The sequence below is a fragment of the Myotis brandtii genome, unplaced genomic scaffold (genome assembly GCF_000412655.1).
Source record: "Myotis brandtii unplaced genomic scaffold, ASM41265v1 scaffold43, whole genome shotgun sequence".
In the NCBI taxonomy this organism is placed as follows: Eukaryota; Metazoa; Chordata; class Mammalia; order Chiroptera; family Vespertilionidae; genus Myotis; species Myotis brandtii.
Window position 1 is genome coordinate 3620283 of NW_005366455.1, and position 21647 is coordinate 3641929.

Here is a 21647-nt window from a genome sequence, read left to right on the forward strand (position 1 = left end):
CTTACATTGTTTAAAGTCACTGGTCTATTGGCAAGATGCAGTAATATACATTACAAAAACCATCATCCCTAAACGATAGTAATGTTTCAACCACAGCTGTCATCAATTATTTAAGACTTACTTCCTTAAGTAGGTTCATAGGCTAAAAGGTAAGATTGGCAGAGAGAGTAGTGAGAATTCTGAAAAGAGAAGCAAAAAATAATTTTATCCTAGTAGGAGCATGCTTTCTGAGCAGTCTAGAATCCGGTGTGTATATACATAAGGGACTATTTTCATCTGGTGGCCTATCCACCAGATAGAGCAAAATTTTAAGACTGCCTAACAGAGGAGGCTTCTTCCCCCCTAGGCTATGTATGCCAGCAAAATACAGGATCAACTTATTGAAATATTGGCCCAGCTAGACTTTCTTCCATTAACAATCAGTTGAGACACATTTTTAAAGCAACAGCTTAAATGAATGGCTGCATGTCTGTAATAATTTTGACTTAAAATGTCAACTGTATTTGAGATGCCATGTGCATTTAATCAATGTCTCCACATTGTAAAATAAATATGCTTCAGTGTGACTGCCGTGCCAGTCATAAATCATAATTCACAAAGACAAGAACATTTTATCTTCTCTATTGATAGTTGTTAATGACAATACTGATTAAAATGGTATCTGCCTGCCATATTATTGTTAAACAGCTTATTAGAATTTCTATTACATCCTATCACCCACCACTATTTCCACTATTTCTCTTTATGCTGATGCATCACTTGTGGAATAAAACATGATAGTTAGATTTAAAGTTTAACACTGAAAATGCAAAACTGGAGAGCAGAGCTGCGCAGTAGGTTTTAACCTGTATTTCCAAAATTAAGAGCATTCCTTCTGTTAGAGATTCTATTGTTCAAAGGACTTATTTCTTTTGGGATTAATACTTGAGTTTTTTTCCAGATGAATGAGTTGGATTAAAAAAAACCACACACACACACACACACACACACACACACACACAAGCAAAAATATCAGTTGCCATTTGAAAGTCACATTAGTCAATGAAAGCAATTTCAAGTACAAACTAATTGTTAGCTACTCTTTCCAAAATGGATTTCTTGGAACCAAGAATTAGCTCAGCAATCCATTGCTGAATGCATACTATGGCCCAGGAAGTAAGCAACAGCAAATTGTAGTCAGATATTCCCAACACCATAGGACCACTGGGGATGGGAATTAGATAGAGACCCACTAACTAGGATGGGTGATGGCTGGAGAATTCACACAAAGGCATAGAGTCTGACTTACCGAGGTCAGCTAGCTAGTTTAGAAGTGGTCCATTCAGGCATATTTCATCAGCAAGACAGGCCATGGTCGTGAGGAGAGCAAGTGACAGATAAATACTTTAAAGTCAGATAAGATACATGAGGCTCAAGAAAAAAATGTCCTGTAACTAGACTTATGGGGCTGGAGATGGAGCCAGAGCCAGTGTACTGGGTGTGAACTATCAGAAATAAGTTCTACTATAACAGTGCTCTAGTCTAAGATTAATGGGGTTTAAAGTGGGGACTACATGGGACTGTGGGTTCTATGAAATTCTACCAAGCAGACCTCAGAGTAGAAACCAACATGTTAGGGAGGTAATATTTGGCTGAGTCACGATTGCTCCGAGCTCCACAGGTTTATTGAGTTCTGTAGTTGGGGTGCCAGTTGTCAAATGTGGAGAGAATGTATACAAAGCTAACCAGGGTCAGAGGAGAGACTGCTGATAATAATTCTATCTCTGTGTTTAGTTAAAAAACTAGGACCAAGAGGAACCAGAAAATTGGGTTACAATTATGAGAAGATAGGAGGAGGTGGCAGTGTCAGGAAAAAGGAGGTAAAGAGGCAGAGGTCCCAGGGAGAACACAATATGCAAAAGACATGGTTCTTGTACTCCAGGTGGTTACAAAACCCGTGGCAAATACCAAGATGATCCAGACCAGCTCTCAGGCAAGTCTAGAGTAATCAGACCTGGCCAGGGCCTTTTCCATGAAGTGCGGCCAGAGCATGTTGAGACCAGGAAGATGCTGGATGAGATGAGTGAGAAGGCTGATCAAAGGATTCTACCTGTCAGGGGAAGGAGTTCAGTCAGCCTGAAGGAATGAGAATGACCTACCATGCCCCCACTTCTGCATTTGTTGCAACAATTCCTCGGGCACTTTGCTTATTTTTAACAATGGAAGAATTAGCATCTGTATAAATGCCTAGATTTTTTTTTATTACTTTACACACACACACACACACACACACACACACACACACACACACACACACACATGCACACACACACACACACCACACACACACACACACACACACGCGCGCACGCGCGCGCGCGCCTCGCGCATGCGCATGCATATAAGTTGCTTCCTTCACTTCCTTCCCCTCAAGTCACAATATAGGTAAATACACTGTAATTGAAAAACAAAATTAAGGGGACAAGATAGGATAAATAGCAAAACTATTCTGATAGCAAGTGCCAATTAACTTGCCAAAGAGTCTTTACAAAAGTGTGTCAGTAATCATATGCCTCTAGACATTAAATACCCTAGTAGAATGGGAATAAGGGAGGCCTGACAGAGACCTGGAGACGGCATCGTAGTCTGCGGAAGAATGTTTGGGTCAGAGTTCTAGGAAATTGGTCAAAGCCTCCCCTTTCATTTTACAGTCCATCTTCATCATAAAAGCTTTTCCTTCACATACTCTGAAAATTCCAGGAGGCAGAAGGAAAGCAGAACAAATCTATGATATTGATTTTCTACTATACATTGACTAGAGTTCAAACTTAAAGTGAAAAAGTATAGTCCCTGGGGAGGGAGAAACCCATCAATGGGAGAAACTAATATGAAAAGCCCCAGAATTAGGGTTTTTACTGCTCACTGGTGATTTTGTCTGTAATCAGAGTCACACCGTTATTTCTGGTTGATGTGCCTCTTGCTCTCTCTTTCTTGAGTTTTAAATTATATATTATTTTTAAGGATCCTTTTGTTGGCAATTGGGGTGCTGCTTTTAGTCATTCTCTGCTGAGACATTTCTACTTTGATTTTTGGAGCTTTGTGGCTTTTTCAGATACAAAAATGCATTAGGAGGCTAGATGGCAACTCAGGTGAATGCAAGCACAAAACTAAGATGACAAAAGAGCTCACTTACTCAATTTTCTTTTATACCTTCCATTCTATTATACTTTTTAAGTTTGTATTATAGACTTTTGAAGGTTGTGGTATCAAAAATGATAATTACTTTTAAAATATTTTTAAATTTTCCAAAAAATTTTATGTCTATATAGTAGCACATAAACAAAGGATGGGAAGGGAAGGACTAATCACCCTGGGAGTACTAGGGTGATTAACTGTCCTGATTTATTTACAATTGAGGAGCTTCTCTGGGCATGGAATTTTCAGTGCTTAACTCAGGATAAGAAGGTTACCCTACTGCAGACCAAAGGACATGCTGAGTATGAATAAAGGGGTGGGAAGAAGTAGGGTAATAATAATAATAATAATAATAATTACAAGAATAAACTGTTTCATGTACCCATAACTGTAAACCTACTTTTGCCCTACTCCTGTATGTTTAAAAGCCAAAGTTGTCATATATGCCTCTAGTTAAATTTTTGATTTTGGCAAGTTAAATGTTAATAGTCTGGGTGATTTCCCTCAATTCAGTGTCATTTCACTTGTGAAACGGACTTTTTTAGATAACTAACCTTACCTATTTTAATCTACAGACACATCTACACTAGAACCATTTCTAGCCGATGGCCAAATAGTTTGACCATAAAGACAATTTATCTACCTACTGCAAGTGTATACAAAGTACGACTTTCCCAGGCAAAGAAAAACATCCATTCAAGAAGGCAGTTGCACAGCTGAGTTTACATATCAAGATATCTTACTATTCAGTATCTTTACCAACTTCGCTACAAGTGGCTTAACCATAGTTTTATGAAGTCAGGGAGGGATGTTCTGGTTACTTAAAAGGAGCTTAGTCGATTTTATGTCACCTTAATATTAGCACATCTATGCCCCACCACGTTTTGAGGAAAGGTTACAGGTAACATGAGAACACATCTGACTTGTTTATTGTGGATATCTCCGAACTGAGCATCAGGACTGCCACTTATTGGGCAATCAATCAATATTTGTGGAGTGAATGAAAGAAGATGCCAGAAAAAAAGTAATAAAATATAGGTTGTATTCTTATCACAACACTAGAGGCCCAGTGCATGAATCTGTGCATGGGTGGGGTCCGGCCGGCCTGGCCCCAATTGGGGTGGATCAGGGAAGAGGAGACAGAGGGAGGTTGGCTGGCTGGCCTACCCCGATTGGCCTGATCAGGGCCTGGCTGGCTAGGGAGAGGAGCCGTGGGCAATTGGCCGTGGGCCCCGCCCCCAATTGGGGGGGGGTGATTGGGGGCGTGGCCGGCCATGGGGAGGGGCCGACGGAGGTTGGCTGGCCGGCCCCACCCCTTGATCCACAGGTTCACTGGCCAGTTTGCTGGCCACAGTGGGTGTCATAGCATGACCGTCATTCATGCTATGAATGACTGTCGTTCTGGTCATTATGGCATTCTGGTTGCTGGCTTTTTATATATATAGATACTTTTCATGTAATTAGCAGTTGCTTGCCCAATAATATTGAATAAATTATTTCAGAAAAGATTGGGGATACTCTACTCAACCTAGAAAAGCAGCTTGGAAAGTTGTTGAAAATTCATTTATTTAAAACATGCCTGGAGTGGATTTTTTAGGGGTGCAGAGGGAGAGAGTACTTAGAGGGGATACATCTGAATTGCAACCACAATTATGGTCACAACCTCACAATTTAGATTTTAACTGTAAATCCTACTTTCATTGCTAATAATCTCCTATTTATGGGTCATCTTAATTAGATAGTGAGCTTAAGTGAAGGGTTCATATTGTATATTCTTTCTTGGCTTCCCCAGAGTAGCATTTAATAGATATTCAAGAAATGAACTGGCTGACACATTTGTCATATCATTTTCAATGATATTTATCCTTCCTACTTTTAAAGTACTTTAGGGAGGTCAATTCCACAACCTGTTCACAAACCTCATTCCAGTGCTTAACAACTATCTCCTTTTTTATATATAACCTCATTTATTTCCCCCTGATCATGACTTTGGCCCATTTTCTCTAGCACTGCCCCCAGTGGAGATGGATAAGAGCTGGTTACTACTACCAGTTAACTCATCCTTCAACCTTTTCTTCAAGCAGAAATTTAAAAATTAATAATAATTAACTCCCAATGCAGTTAACCCTCTTTCTTGTTTTTGAATCACTTCCACTGTTTTCATTATTTTTAATACTGTTTTCTCGAATGACTAAAGGGCACAACACTTTAATATCCAAATAAGTCTATTCCAATTAGCACACCGTATAAGCCAGTTAGTCAATCAGCAAAAGCTTATTAAGGGCTCACACTGTAAAAAGCATTGTGAGGAGGTCCCTTTGCTTGAAGGAATTTACAACGTCACTAAGGATATGAGACAGACATGTAAAACCCACACTAAAACCCAAGCCAGCAGATGGGAAGCACTAAATGAGAAGACAAAGGCTATAAGAGTTTTGATGAGAAAGACAGTAATGGGGGTCAAAGGATTCCTAAAGGAGATGGGGCTGAGGGTGGGTTTCAGAAGCCTAACAGGACTGAAAAGAGAGAGAGAGAGGGGAGGGAGGGGAAGGGAGAAGAGGAGGGAGTAGAGAGGAGGGAGGTCATCCCTAGAGAGGGTGCAATCTTAGGGCTTCACAAAGCGTGTTTTGGGTAATAGTGAGTAATCTGGTTAGACTGGTTGCATATGCAGAAATGAACAGTAGAAAACAGTGATAGAAAAATGAATTGGTGTAAAAAAAATAGGGGGCATTAAATACCAAACTAAATAGTTTGAACTTTATGAGTTAATATTTCCCAAATAGCGGTTCCTGGGACTGGCTGCATCAGAATTCTCCGAGATTCCCAGGCCCCACCCTAAATCTAATGAAGTAGAATCTCAGACGATAAGGTTCAATGATCTTTAATTTTAACAAGCTCCGTAGATGTCCCTAAAGTACATTTGGGTTTTTGAGAACTACAAGGTAATTGGGAATCATCTTAGCTCCTGGAGCAGAATACTATGCTATGTGCCAGGCATTTTCTATAGATATAATCTCATTTACACTCTAAGCAACATTATTAGGTAGATGCTATTATTATTCTAATTTCACAGAAGAGGAAACTGAAACACAGAATAGTTAAACAGTTGCTAAAGATTGCGGGGCCAGCATACATCAGTGGTTGAGCACGTATCTATGAACCAGGAGGTCACAGTTCAATTCCCAGTCAGGGCACATGCCGGGGTTGCCAGCTCTATCCCCAATGGGGGTATGCAGGAGGCAGCCAATCAATGATTTTATCTCATCACTGATGTTTCTATCTCTCTCTCCCTCTCCCTTTTTCTCAGAAATCAATAAGAAAATATATATTTAAAAAAAAAGAACCAACAGCTAGAAAGAAATGGGGCTGGGATTTGAACCTAAGGAGAATGACTCCAGAGGACTTCCTCTTTACCACTGTACTATATTGCATTTTAGTGCAGAAGGTGTACATTAAAGGTCTGATAACAATGAATGAATGATTGGCAGCTATGCTTAGGATGAGCTGGAATGATGAAAGGGAAAAGGAGAAAAATCAGTTAGGAGTCTATTGAAACAATCTAATTATAAATAACAAAGACTATGATTAGAGTGTGGCAGTGGAAATGGAAAAAAGGCCCAGATGTAAGAGATAGCATTTTGTGAGTATCAACAGGATTACCGGGTGATGGAATGTGGGAATGGGAAAAAGGAGGCTCCCAGATGTCATGGGATTCCTGGCAGGGCCTCAAACAGAATTAGGAAAGTCAGGATGAGCTGGTGACTTAGATGGGCGAATGATGAATTGGATTTTAGACATGTTGAAGCTAAGGGTGAGGCAGGGCCAACATACAGAAATGATCAGGAGCTAGCTGGAGAAGCAAAGTTGGATTGTCTCCAAAATCCTGGTGGATATTATTTAGCATGGTTGAGATAATAGTCCTGGATGTGCAATCCAATAATATTTGTATATCTCTTATCCATTTTTCAATTTGTGTACCTTCTATATCTGTCCATAATTGTTCTGGGAAGTCTCTTCCTTATTCTACAGAGGAAAATTGTTACAGTTATTATGCCAAAGATTCAAGTCTTTTCCCTTAACTATGAACCATCTCATGTTATTACATTGCTCTTTTATATGTTGACTTAGGACAAGAAAAGCCAGTGAATGGCAAAAATAAAGAAGTATGGATTCTACAGGGTATGTGAAAGTATACACAGAATTATGCCTGGTGTCAATGCATTATTAGATGCTAGTACAATAGTAGCAATGACCCAGGTGGGTCTTGGTATTATATCAGTTCAGTGTCTGGCTCTAGACAGGCTGTTCCACTTCTAAATGTCTCATTCGTTATTATCTGCAAAGTAAAACTACTACCTGCCCCATCCATCTCCCCTGCAACTTGAAGATGGATGTTAGTAAATTACATTGACATTCTCAGAGAAAAGGTGCTACACAAATAACTAATTCCATTTTTCCCCTCAAGCAAATTATTAAATCTATACATGTCATTATCTAATAGTATTATGTAAACATCTTACAAGGACATGACATTGTGCTGGATATGGTAAAAAGCAAATTAGGCAAATACAGTCCCAACTTGGAACTTATGAGTATTTATATATGTGAATAAAACTGTTATTAATGTGTTTTATTAGTTACTTAAGATCAGTATGCAAATAGGTCCATTAGGAAATCTTTTGCATTTTATTAATCCAGCATCTTAAATGATTATATTTTACCTCAAATGCTAATAGAGTTTATTTATTAATCTGTATCTTCCACTTTAGCACCTGTGAAAGTTCTTTTTAGCATAACAATTTTTCTAAAAGTTAAGCCAGTGTTTTTCCACTGGACTTTTATTCTGATCTGTTAACAAATCTACATCTCATTATCCAAGAAAAGTAATGAGATAAAGGGGTCTATTCTTCTCCAGTGCTCTTTCATAATCCATATCAGTGTTAATGGGAGCTGTGCACACTTATGAAAAGGAGAAGAGAACCTTAATTAAACAAATAAGCCTTTCAGCTGATAGTCTACGTGATCATGTTCACTGTGATATGTATGAGAAAACCATGTTGCTTTAGACAGCCATAAACAGAGCTCCAAAGCAATCAAGATTATATACGCAGGGAGGGAAGCTGATGGAGAGCAATCTGATTTTAAAATGATTTTGAAAACAAGCTACCTATCCATTTTTACACTAATTAACTCCATCTATGCCCCTCGCCCCTCCAACACATTAAAAAACAGAATGGTAAACAAACATTTGCAGACATGTTTGACAGCTGGAAAAAAATTAAATACTGTCAGTTATAAAGATGGTCATGGGGATGCAAAGCACAGCATAGGGAATACAGTCAATAATGCTATATAATAAAAGGCTAATATGCAAATCGACCGAGTAGCAGAATGACTGCCACTATGACTCGCACTGACCACCAGGGGGCAGACACTCAATGCAGGAGCTACCCCCTGGTGGTCAGTGTGCTCCCACAGGGAAAGTGCTGCTCAACCAGAAGCTGCTGCTCAGCCAGGAGCTGCGAGCCAAGCAGTAAGGAGCAGTGAGCAGGCAGGCGGTAAGGAGTGAGGGGTCCGGACTGTGAGAGGGTGCAGGCCGGGCTGAGGGACCCCCCCACCCCAGGCATAAATTTCTTGCACTAGGCCTCTAGTATTATAACTATGTATGGTGTCCGATGGGTACTAGACTTATTGGGTGAGCACTTTGTAGGTATCACTCCCTATCTTGTACATCTGAAACCAGTATAATATTGTATGTCAACTATAATTAAAACAATTTCTTAAAGTCAGACACATAAATTTCTCACGACATATATCCAATGGTCCCAAGATATATGCCCAAACTTATAAAAGAATGTTCATAGCAGCATTACTCATAAGAGTAAACAACTGGAAATATGTCTAAATGTCCATCAATGGATAAACAAAATGTGGAATATGCATACAATGGGATATTATTCAGCAATAAGAAGCAATGAATTACTAAAATACACTACAAAATAGCTGAACTTTGAAAGCACTATGCTAGGTGAAATAAATCAATCATAAAAGACCACGTATTACATAATTTCTTTTATATGAAATGCCCAGAATAGGCAAATCCACAGAGACAGCCTGCAGATTGGTGGTTGCCTAGGGCAGGGCCATGGGTGTGGAGGGTAAATGGAAATAAGGAATGAACGCTAATGGGTACAATGTTTCTCTTGGGGGTTATAAAAATGTTCTAAATTAATTGTGGTGGTGGTTGTCCAACTCTGTGACTCTATTACAAACCATTGAATTGTACACTACAAATCAGTGAATTGGGGTGGTATGTAAATTATATATCAATAAAATTGTTATTTTAAAAAGTAGATATGAGCCCTGGCTGGTGTGTTCAGTGGTTAGAGCATTGGCCCATACACAAGGGTCTCAGATTCAATTCCTGGTCAAGGGCACGTACCTGGGTTGCAGGTTTGATCCCCAGCCCCAGTCAGGGCAGGAGGCAACCAATCAATGTCTCTCTCACATGGATGTTTCTCTCTATCTCCCCCTTCCCCATCCCTTTCTTCTATTCTCTCTAAAAATCAATAGGAAAAATATCCTTGGGTGAGGACTAACAAAAGAAAACCAAACCAAACAGAATCTAGCTGTTTTCTATTGAGAGACCATGAAAGAGATTTGCAAAATCTAAAAGAAAAGTGAGTGAAGTCAGACACCACACAAACTCTGGGTGGTGGGCACTGCCACAGCTCATTTGTCTGTGTGCTCAGCCCATCTGAGGAGCAGCCCATCTGTTTCGGGGGTTTCTTTTAGTTAGGAAATAAATGCCAACCAAACAAGCCTGCATTTGTTTGATCCCAATGTAATCTATACTTTCTAGTTCCCATCCTTGCATCTGTGTCCATGGTTTTATATCACTTGTCCTCTTCCCACAGGCACTCACAGTCACTCCATGCTCTCCTGTTCACAGTGTATTCCTATTAGGGTGCTAATTGTCCTCTCTGGTGCTTAGTTGCAAATGAACAAAAGCTAGAATGTAGAATACATAAATATATAAACGTTATCAGCTATCACACCACTGGGTTTAATGGAAGTCGATATCGGTATATTACACTCTCTACTTTGCAATTCTATTATGGGCTCAACACTGCTGCTCATAAAATGTAGCATTCTAAGCCTGGGCCTGTGATAATAATAATGAAAATAAAGAGGGGGGCGGGTCACAGCTCTTCTCAACTCGAAAGAAAAATTAAAACTGCTAGGGCACTTAGCTCAAAGGAAAATTGGTAAATTAACAAAATGAAGAAACAAAATATGGATGGCTCCTAATGTAAAAGAGAAAGTAAATAATTTAAGATAAACTGTGAGGTGGGAAAATTCAGTTACCAAAGAGACAAAAAATGAACTCAACAAAATTCTGGCTTTGTTTTAGTGTCTATTTCTTTTCCTCTGCAATCACAGAAAGCAGGGAGAAGGATGGCTGGCTGCACTCATAGTAGCCTTCGACATGCAAATTATTATTTTTTTTGCCAAAGTAATATATTTCTCTCAGGCTCAATATATGCAGCCATTTTACCCTGATTTGCAAGGCTCTCTGTATTCAATGTATTTCTATATCCAGCCTGAACCTGAATTAAGAGCTTTGTCCTACTTTGGCTTTCATTTTTCATCTGAAATTTCATGTTTCAAACTGGCCTCTACTTCATGAAACAAAGTACCTCAACTCTAGCCTGTTGATGGCCTTTTGCCTTTGGGGAAATGACTGTTAAGATTTCATGGCCTGGCTACATTAGCTGGGTTACCCTTCATACCCATAAAGTTGAAGGGATACCCAGACATTTTACAACCACTATCTAGAAAGAGGTAATGACAGGCACGGCCACATTACATTTATTGTACATGAGACCTGTAACTGCCATCATGGGATCAAGGTAAAGAGGAGAGATGTATGACAGATGTCATACTCCCTGGAGTATTCAGTCTCTATCTAACCTAATTTAAAAACCAAGTCAAAATGTATCTTTATGGGTAATGTATTATCAGACAACTTCCAAGGCAGCCCCATGAAATAACTATGAGCCATGCATTAAGAACCTTAAGTTCAAAACCCAGCTATACATTCTGATCTGAAATAAAGAAACAAAAAAAGAAAAAACACACCTGTTTCTCTATTTGAGTTCATTTTCTATCTCTACTCAGCACCATCAAGTGATTAGATAACCTTTGAAAATAGTTCCCAGTTACATTGAGAAAGGGGTAGGCAAAGCTTATAAAGTATAAATGATTGAATGATTTTACCTGTCATTACTTATTATAGTTTGCTATGCAAAATTATCCAGGCTAAAGAAAAAAGAGCATGCTCATCTGAAATACAAAATAGTGATTAGAGGGGGGGAAAATTGAAATGGAAATTGAATGGGCGTCAAGTCAAAGGCAATAACTGATGTTCGGCTGTCTGGGGTGGGGCCCTGGGGAAAGAGACAAGAAGTAAAGCCTAGCAAGTCAGGCTGACAGCTTGCTTTACATAAATTGTTGAACTTAAACATCACAATAACTCTGAGAGAATGTGTTATTATCCCCAATTTACTGATGAGTAGACTGAGATTCAAAGGGATTAATGAAAGTCTGGAGATTGAAGTACTCAGAGCTCCTAAGGGACAGATATTTAACTAGGTTAGGTATGAATTCGGCGGTGGTGATGTCTGTGTTGTTGTTTGTGGTGGTGGAGGAGGAGGAAGAGGAGGGTGAGAGTGAGTGTGTGTATGTGTAGGAGTGTCTTTTCAAAAACTCACAGTATAGTGCCATTATATAGGTTTGCCCTAATTTCAATAAGATATATAGTATATTTTAGTATAAATCAAATGAACATAGATGCTTTAGATTTGCAAAGCTTAGAAATAAAAAGCTGATGCCTCTAGATTTTTAAAAATACCGTTGTCATTAGGGCTCATGATTTAGGATTTGCTGTGTAGACCCTGAACCTTAAGGCATACATACATTGGCTCAGTTAAGAAGTAACAATAAAGAATATTCAACTGATGGGCTAGGAGGAATAGAGTTGATGCAAATAGCCGCAAACCAAGTTCACTATTTAGATTAAAGACCACATTTCTTTAGAACGTTTACTTCAGGTATAAAAGGGCTTTGTATACTGAAACAGACACAATTTTTATACTTAGCTTTTTGTAATGGCTTCATGTGAAGCTGGTTTAAAAATAACCACCCCATACTAATATGTAGCAGACCATTTTTTTTTAAAAAGCAAGCATACAGTGATTTGGCATCAGCACCAGAGTGTGCAAAGTTCTGATAACATATCTGCTAAAAATTCAGCGTGGCCTGGGCAGATGCACTCGGTTACCTGCTAAGACAGTTACAAAGGGTGAGATGACGCTGTCCCTTCTGACTTCTTACCCTCTTCATAGCACCTACTGCAATCTGAAATCATCTCAACTATTTTGAGTTAATTGCTGACTCTCTCCCCATCACTGGAATGTAAGTTCTGCAAGAGCCGTGGCACAGAATCAAATGACTGCTGATCCCCTTGAGCGGACAAGGGACTGCTTTCTCCCAGAGGTCTCCTAGGCAAATGGCTCACCACTTCCTGGGAAATGCATTGTTGTAAGTAGTTCTCATGGTTATGCAATATTTTCCTTATTTTTGTTTTAAACTCAAGAAACTCAAAAGTCTGATTTCTCCTTCCTTCACTATGACAAAAATCTACCATCAAAGTAGGGATTTCATTGCTTATGCCCAGTGTCTAGAACACTGCCTGATGCAAAGCAGGCCTTTAATAGAGTTGAACAGCTGAAGAATAATTATTAATGTGCTTGGCAATGAGTAGGCATTCAATATATGTTGTTAATCAAACAAATAAGGGCAAACAAGATTTAAAAGCAGAGATGAAGTCTCTATTGACACATTTTACTTTGTTCTCGGTTAATCCATTAAAATGGAGTTCACTAGGCACAATTCTTTTGAGAACAAAATCACACAAAAATATACAGAAAAAGGTACTTGATCAACAATATCAAGGCTTTCCATTCAGGATCCCAAACCAGTTGACAATTCAAAGGCTTTTGAAGTGAGTGGCCTATAATTTAAAGAAGATAATACAGCAGCTATGATATAAAAGAATGGATTTTAAACACAAATCTATGGCAGAATTCAGTTTAAAGAATATAAAGATCGACAAGGTTATTAAATAATTGAGAAATCAGACACTGATTCCTGGGTTTTTCATTCTAGACAGGCAAGATTTTGTTAGTCAAAGGATATTTCTCTTCAGTGCTTAGGAAGTATCTGCTAGACCCCAGGAAGGTGGCTTAAGGCTGATAGCAATGGGCGTGTCTATTGAGAGGTTTGAGCTTCATTCACTCTTTGGCTACAAAGAGCCATGGGCCACAGGGTAGTGCCATAAAGAGTACAATGCCTAAAGGAAACCAAACACATAATGGAGGAATCTAAGCGGTTTGAACCCCTAAGGTTCTCTTTCAACAGCAGGCAAACAGGATATAGGGAAACTAGCAACGTGGGTGGGTTCCAGCCCTGCCTATTTTTCCACGATAATTTATGGCCTGTGTAAGCAAGCCATGGCTGAATCTGCAAGGTCATTCTGAAATCAGCACAGAATAAGCATCCTGGGCCCAGACAACACATGCTAAGATATGAATTAATGAGATCCGCCACAATTTTTCAAAAGGATCAGGAGTAGGTTAAATTAATTAATCAGCTGCACTGTACCACTTCCTACATATCACCAACAGGAGTGGATCAGCTAATATCAGAAAAGCACACAACACAACTTTTTTTACAAGCATAGCCACGGCCAACATATTTGCACTTCTACGATGCAAGGTGTGGTGAGCAGAAGGAAGCAGAATTTCAGTCCTCACTCAGGCCCTTGGCCAGGTTCCACAGTACATGGTGCAAGTACACAACCTACATTAAAGCCCTAGGTTCGGGAAAGTGTCTGTGAAAAAAGCTAATGGAAAAAATAATACATATTTAAACCACACATCTAACTCCTAGGGAACCTTAAAGCAATCAATCTTTTTTAAATAAGAAAGAAACTAAGTCAATAGCATCTGAGCAACAGATGAGAATTAAGGCAAAATCTCTTGGCTAATGGTAACAGCTTTTGTGTTCTTTGTTGTTGAAAATGTGCATGTAGCAGGAGCTCCAATATGCTCACAAACTCAGATGCAAAAGGCTATGGAAAACAGTTGCTATTTTTACACCAGAGATAAAATCAAACACCACCTTTCAGATCTTAATTTTGCTGAAATAGTAGAAAGGAACAAACCCTGAGTTGCTAGATGTCTGAAGGATCTAGGAGGCCCTGTGATTTCTAACAGAGGAAAATATAGCACATATTGAACAACAAGAAAAGCCGGCTCTGTGTTATGGGCAATGGAGTATGAACCTGCCGAATCCAATCATCTGAAGTAACATATCAAGTTAAGGCTTAATATAGTAATATTCTAGAAAATGGGAAGCTCTGAGAGTTTTTTATATTTATAGACGACTCTAGTTAAGCCTCTATAGAATTTTTTTCCTTATCAATTACTATGACATTAAATAGTAATAATTATGATGATAATTATATTAGTTTTCTATTGATGCTATAAAAAAGTATGACAAACTTAGTGGCTTAAACAACAAAAACAGGCTCAAATTAAGGGGTTGGCAGGTCTGTGTTCCTTTCTAGAGGTTCTTCAGAGAGAATCCATTTCCTTGATCTTTGGGAGATTTGTCTACTGGTATCAGTATTATTTATGTCCCCTAAATGTCATATATAGGAGTTTATAAGTATCAGAGTTTATTATTATTATTATTTAATTATTGCATTATTTTCCATATGAACAACTATTATATATAATCGATTGAACAGAGAGGATATTTAGGATATATATATGAATAACAAAATTCAAATGAAATGTTCCGTATCTGTGAGAAATTTCAGTTCAAGATCCAGACACTGAGAACATCTGATGACAAATACCACTCAGCATCTTTAAGAGAGAGATCTCCTAAGGGTTTAATTTGAAGGCCAAAGTGATTCATCACCTATCCCCTCCTCTCACTCACCTTCAGACCATGGGACAGAGGGTAGAGACTGAGAGAAAGAGAGGTTTTTCTGTGAGTAAGGAAAGTAATGAACAGGGGCATTTCCATCTCTCACACCAACAAAATTAATGGGGAGGTTGCAGAAATCCCCTCTGAGAATGTGAAGGCAACTGCATGAAAGGAGACTGTCATCCCACTTCCTACATATGTGCTTGGTGACTTGCAAACATTTGCTGATCTTCCCCAGCATGAGAACATTCCAGGGAGAGTTTGGCACGTGGCCTTCGAGTTGGGGAGGCAGAGCCATGCCTGACTCTGCCCTGGAGAATTTTGAGGTGCCAGGCTGGGCGGGCATCCTGGAGCAGGGTGAGGAGGAAACGGACCAGGGAACAGACTGTACTTCTGGCATTTGGAGGCACAAGAGATCACCTGTAGAGGAAGTTAGGCTACGGCCACCTCGGACTGTGGTGGACCAGCTGGGGTGAGGAGGAGGCCCCAGGGCTGTGTGGTCTGAGGTCACAGGGCCTCAGGAAGTCAGTGAGAAAATGAAACTCCTATGTCACTATTGGTGCAGTAGGGAGCCCCCTGAAAAATGCACAAAAGTGGCCCACAAAGGGCACCCAACAGCCCGGTTATACCAGGTACAACCAGTTAAGTAAAACCCTATCCTTGTTGTAATAGTGCCTTTCCCTCCCCCTCCCCCAGCTCCCCTTCCTCCTCTCCCCACCTCTGGCTGCAGACTGAGAAGCAGGTGTGGTCCTGACACCAACCCAAACGCAGGGGTTGTTTTCGGACTGGAGCTGCGACCATGCCTAGTCAATGGAGCGATTGCACAGGAGACCTTGTCTCACACGTGTCAGGAGAGCAGGTATGCCAGCCTCTGGGAGTGGGGAAGCTCGGGCTCAGGGCAGTAAGTGGTATGTGTGAAGCCAGCAGCTACTGCATGAGTTCAGACCAGTGTCATCTGACTCCAGACCCAGTGACACCTCCACTGGATCCCGGAGCCTCTGTAGGTGACAGACAGCCCATGGGCCCACAGGCCTGGCCGTACACACCTAGTCTCATGGGGGTAAATAGGGGGGTGTGGTTCATCTGGTCAGTCTTCTTTATTCAAAGAGATTGTCCTAAAGGTCACAGTTAGGACTCACATTTAATTTATCCGCATAGCACTTTGGGACCAAGGGCTGCGGGAATTGCCCACGTCTTTGACAACAGATACAGAATAGCTTCCTGTCATCACCATGAGTTTCTGAGCCACCCAAGAAGTCTCCTTCTGCGTCCGCAGAAAAGGAGCAAGCGCGTTCTCAGTTTAAAGTTGTATGCATGCCGCTGAATGCGCATAAATGGGTGATTTCACCACGGTATACGAACGAACGAACAAATGGAAACCAAAACCAAGTTAGCCTTCAAAGCAAGGCCCTACCTCAGCATGGCACCAAGCCCCTTCCTCTTTATCTTCCTTTCTGGATCTTCACTCTCCTCCTTCTGCTTCTTCTCCTTGCCTTTCGCTTTGCCCTTTTCCTTCTTCTTCTCCTTCTCTTTCGTCTTTTTGGCTTTCCTGGCTTTATTCTCCAGGTCCTCCGGCTCAGAGTTCCCCGGAGGGGCCGAGTCACAGTTCAGGGCTCCGTGGCCGGAGTGAGAGCTCCTATCAGACAACCCGTCTGTGCAGAGAAAAAATATCAACACACATGGTCAGGGGCACTTCGTGTTAGCGTCCCAAGAACAGTTTAAATGCAGAAGAATGAATAAAAGCGCTCTGCAGGCCTACCCTTCCAGGGGCCACTGGTACCCTTTGAAGAGACAACCACCTACATCTGGTTTGGTGCAGGAGTGGGAGATGAATAGGAAAGGCTTGATACATGGGAAAGCACGCCTCTCTCTGAGGGCCAGCTTGTTCACCTTGATCAGCTCAGAAAGCGCACATGCTGGGCAACAAGCAGGGGGAGTTATTCCCAGGAGAGGCTTTTGAGCGCAAGATAACCCGACTGCTTCCACCCCATTAATGCAGTCGTTGGGGGGTGGGGGTGGGGGTTCATGCTGCTTCTAATGGCTCCAATAAGAATGTCAAGAAACGCAGACGGAGCGCTCCCACCTTCAGGGGGAACGACAGTTGGTCCTCGCAGAAAAGTGACAGCGAACATTTCTTTCGCGTCTGCGCAGTAGAATAAATTGCACGTTGCCTTATGCAATCTCATGTTCGTAAAGCCAAAGGGCAAAACATATCAGGGAAATGAATTACTTTTAATATCGAAACTATAATTGGGATCCCTAAGTCATTTTCCTCCACAGTTAAGCACACACTCTCGCCCGCGATTCGTGGGTAATGACGGGATGAAGGAGCCCTCGCAGGAGGCATTGGCCCTACCGTCCAGGTCCTCGGGGCCGTCGTAGGACTTGTCGATGGCCGCGCGGAAGCTCTCGTTGCAGCCGCGGCCGCGGACCATGTGCGGCCGGGGCCGGTGGAACGGCAGCTCGTTCTTGCGCACCTCGGCCACCGCCGTCTGCAGGCTCTCCAGGGAGCTGGACTTTTTCAGTCCCAGAGTGGGGCCGAAGTCCTTGCTGGGAGATTCTGGAAGAGAAAGGCCAACGGTCACCTCTTTCCTACGAGCAGGTGGTGACCTGGCAAGGTCTGCTGTTCCCAAAATCTCTCTGTTTGGGCATCTTACAAAAGGGGTGCCAAGCGGGCGGCAGCTGGGGATCAACCCCGGCTTTGCCTTTTGCTGTGATTGTGAGCAAGTGGCTTGACTCCACTGAGCCTTAGTTTCCTTTTGTATAAAGTTGTGGAAAAAGTTAAAATGGTATCATGCCCTAACCGGTTTGGCTCCGTGGATAGAGCGTCGGCCTGCGGACTGAAAGGTCCCAGGTACTTTGCCTCTTGCTGTGATTTGAGCCTTAGTTTTCTTTTGTATAAAGTTGTGGAAAGATTTAAGATGGTATCATATATAGAAATAAACATGTATGTGTATATATGTGCATAGGCACACGCACACATACATATACATTTGAAAGGTTACGGCGGTCTGCAGAGATTCCATGTGTGAGAGTGTGTATATGACTGTGTGTTCCTATGCGCGCGCGCACACACACACACACACACACACACACACACTTTCACACATACCTACACAGAGCGCCCAACCTAAAGGATGCTGTTCTCCAGTACCCATCTCGAGCACCCCCATACCCTGTAGCTTTTATTACATCCATCACTGCTTTTATAATTATTAAGTACCCTACACAGAGAAATCAAAGAACACTAAAGCGATTGCAATTTTTGTGATTAAATACTTTACCTTACTCTGGTGGCTATTAGTGCATGGTGAATACAATTTATTTAGTCTCTAGATAAATAAAGCAAAGCGAGCAGGAAAATAACTTTTCTGTGTGAATGCTTATTGTTACAAATTATTTCTATTTGGGTATTTACAAAGGGGCAGCTTTTTTAATATAATATAATATTCCAAAAAGAAATAAGCAATACCTAAATAGGTTTTAATAATTTGTGTTCTGATATACACTATTTTTCATTTGTACTGTTTGTCTTGCCCTGTATCTGCCTCCTTTCCCTCATTCCCTCCCACAGCCGGGCTCTCCGTTGTCCACAACAGGGGAAGGCTACACAAATACCAGCGGCACAGGCTCACTTTGAAGATGGGAGGAATCCTATCAGGGCTCTTTGCCACCAGGGCCAGGGCTCACGATCCTCTCCAGTTACGAAGGAGATTAAGATGACGAGGCTACACTGGCATTACTGGAAATAAACTCCTTTGCAGGTTTTCAGTAGATATAGATGGCGTGCATGTCCAGGGGTGTGTACATAAAGTACCTACACTTCAGTGCCTAGCACACAATAAGGCTCACTGAACTACGATCAGTATCTTTGCTCTTCTACTGCGCCCACCTTTAATACTAATTGCTTAACACAGCACTAAATAATGCAAAGAATAGAAAAGAAGTAATGCCTATACAAAGATGAAATGCCTACCTAAATACACATAACATTAAAAAACAATACACACCTTTCATAAGTTCTGAATATATTAAAAATAGTCAAAATAATTACAAGAATGCTGACAGCTAAGGATGCTTAGTCCTGTTCTAAGTGCTTTACCTGTATTACCTTACTATAAGCCTAATAGTTGTGCTACTGCACTACTGTTAGTCCCATTACAGATGAGGAAACTGAGGCACAGAGCAGTGAAATATTTGGCCCAAAGTGATACACTTAAGTGTCAGAACTGGGCACTGTCCTGCGGCAGCCTAACTCCACCCTTTCTGCATCACACTGCCTAATGTCATTTGGCCTCTGCTTTCTTCCTGATTATGGTCAAGCTACTTCAAGTGACCTCCAGATTCCTCGTCTCTAAAAGAAGAGCATTAGTTTAGATTAGCCTCGAGCTTAGTCAAGCAGGCAAACTGCAGAAATTGGATATATTTTTACAGTTTCATCATTAACTGTCGAGAGGCAATTTTGCACTTTGAATAATACACATGATGACAATAAACACCGCATTTCATGGAGTGATAATGCATCTCCAATAAATGCAACAGAGATGAGACTAAGCAAAAAACAAAATCCCAATAGATTTCAGGGACATATTTCAGGTACTACTTGCAAGTCATAAGTATTGAGAATACATTCCTACTGAATCCAAAAAGGGAGATGTTTCTTATATTCACAGGAAGGAAGGTAAGTTGAATAAACAGAAATCGAGTAAGGTCATTTCTGACAAGAAAACAAAAAAGCAACATGGAGGCTTGGGGTATTGAAGCAACAGTAAAAGCTTTGGAGTTTACAGAAAATGTTTTACACCATCAAGCCCTAGGGATGTTTGATATGAAGTCTGGTGAAAACACGGAGATGAAAGTGTCTGAGAAAGCCTCATCCTTCTGTTGACAATAGTAACCATCTTTTATTTATTAATTGCCATCCAGGAGATTATATTGGAACCCAAACTGTAAGTATTCACATCAACCTCTAGCAATAAATTCCAGGGAACATGAAAGTGAATAAATCATCCAAGATAGAAGGCATGTTATCTAAAAGGAGCTCATCTGAAGCTTAGAGAGAAGTTATATTTGAGAAGGAACAAATACATTGCTGCTCATTCGAAGAACCCTGAACATTAAGGATTCATGGACTTTGTAGGATTAATAGAGCCAGCAATGAATTCACTTTGTTTTTTAAAAATGTATACTTATTGTTGAAAGTATTACAGATGTCCCCTTTTATTTCCCCATTGACCCCCTCCCCCTTCCCTACTCTCTCCCCACCCCCCAAACCAAGCCTATCACACTATTGTCTGTGCCCATGGGTTATACAAATCCTATATAATAAAAGGCTAATATGCAAATTGACCAAATGGCAGAATGACTGGTCATTATGATGCGCACTGACCACCAAGGGGCAGACGCTCAATGCAGGAGCTGCCCCCTGGTGGTCAGTGCTGGGAGCGCCACTCAGCCAGAAGCCGGGCTCATGGCTGGTGAGCACAGTGGCGGTGGCAGAAGCCTCTCCCGCCTCCGCAGCAGCACTAAGGACCCCTGTCTGACTGCCCACGCGAGGGCGCAGGCCGGGCTGAGGGACCCTTTCCCCCATAGTGCATGAATGTCGTGCACCAGGCTTCTAGTATATAAGATTCACTTGGTATAAAGAGACATCACAAATTAGAAGCATCAACTGATGTTGGTCCCAATGACAATGTGGCACTCTTGGATGCAGTACATAGTAAAACTAAAGGCAAAAAGGGTGGTTGAGTCCTAGGTTGTAATGTGGACTCAGGGGTTTTCAGGCTTGAAACAAGTGTTTATATTTATTCCCAGGGAGTAAACAGGATGTAGCAGTGGAAGAGAGACTGATGGTAAAGAGGAGAATCCAAATTCAGGAAGGTTTCTACGAGGATTTACAAGTTCATTGACCTGATGGAACTGAATCTCCACCTGAAAGGGGAATCTGATATGGACCTTGACCAGGGCACACATTTCCTTTATGTGTCAGGAGGCTTCTAAGGAGAGGTCAAGGTTACTGGTTGCAGGAGGGATTATTATGTCAATTGATGGGCATCAGCACTCAATTGCAACAGAACCTTTGGAAAAAGTACCTTACCACATATAGATTTCATGATGTACAATAAAATGTTACATTCAATCCATCTTTTGTACTCCTGACCTCACCAATTCCAGCTGAGATTCACATTGCATTGGGAATTCCATAGCTTTTAGAATGGGAAGATTCACCATCTATTTTTAGCCTAATTATTCACCCAAATATTTTTTCTAGGCTCCCACTAAAAGAAAAGGTCTCTTTGAAGGGATAGTATAAAGTAAATAATTAGTCAAAATAAAAAATCTCAGTCATTCTATCCCACTGAAGTCATCCTAAAATATGATCACTCCTCACGTTTTCATCTGTAGCTGATATG

General features: G+C 41.0%; 1 protein-coding gene across 1 annotated transcript in view; it reads right to left on the bottom strand.

Annotated features, from left to right (window-relative positions):
* The window catches only part of PARD3B (par-3 family cell polarity regulator beta), an 868889-nt gene that overhangs the window by 257162 nt on the left and 590080 nt on the right, over window positions 1–21647 (bottom strand). The window contains exons 17-18 of the mRNA XM_014546096.1: window positions 17591–17794; window positions 16649–16886 (exon numbers count right to left, since the gene is read on the bottom strand). Of these exons, the coding sequence (XP_014401582.1) occupies window positions 16649–16886; window positions 17591–17794 (442 nt within the window). The remainder of the gene's footprint in view (window positions 1–16648; window positions 16887–17590; window positions 17795–21647) is intronic.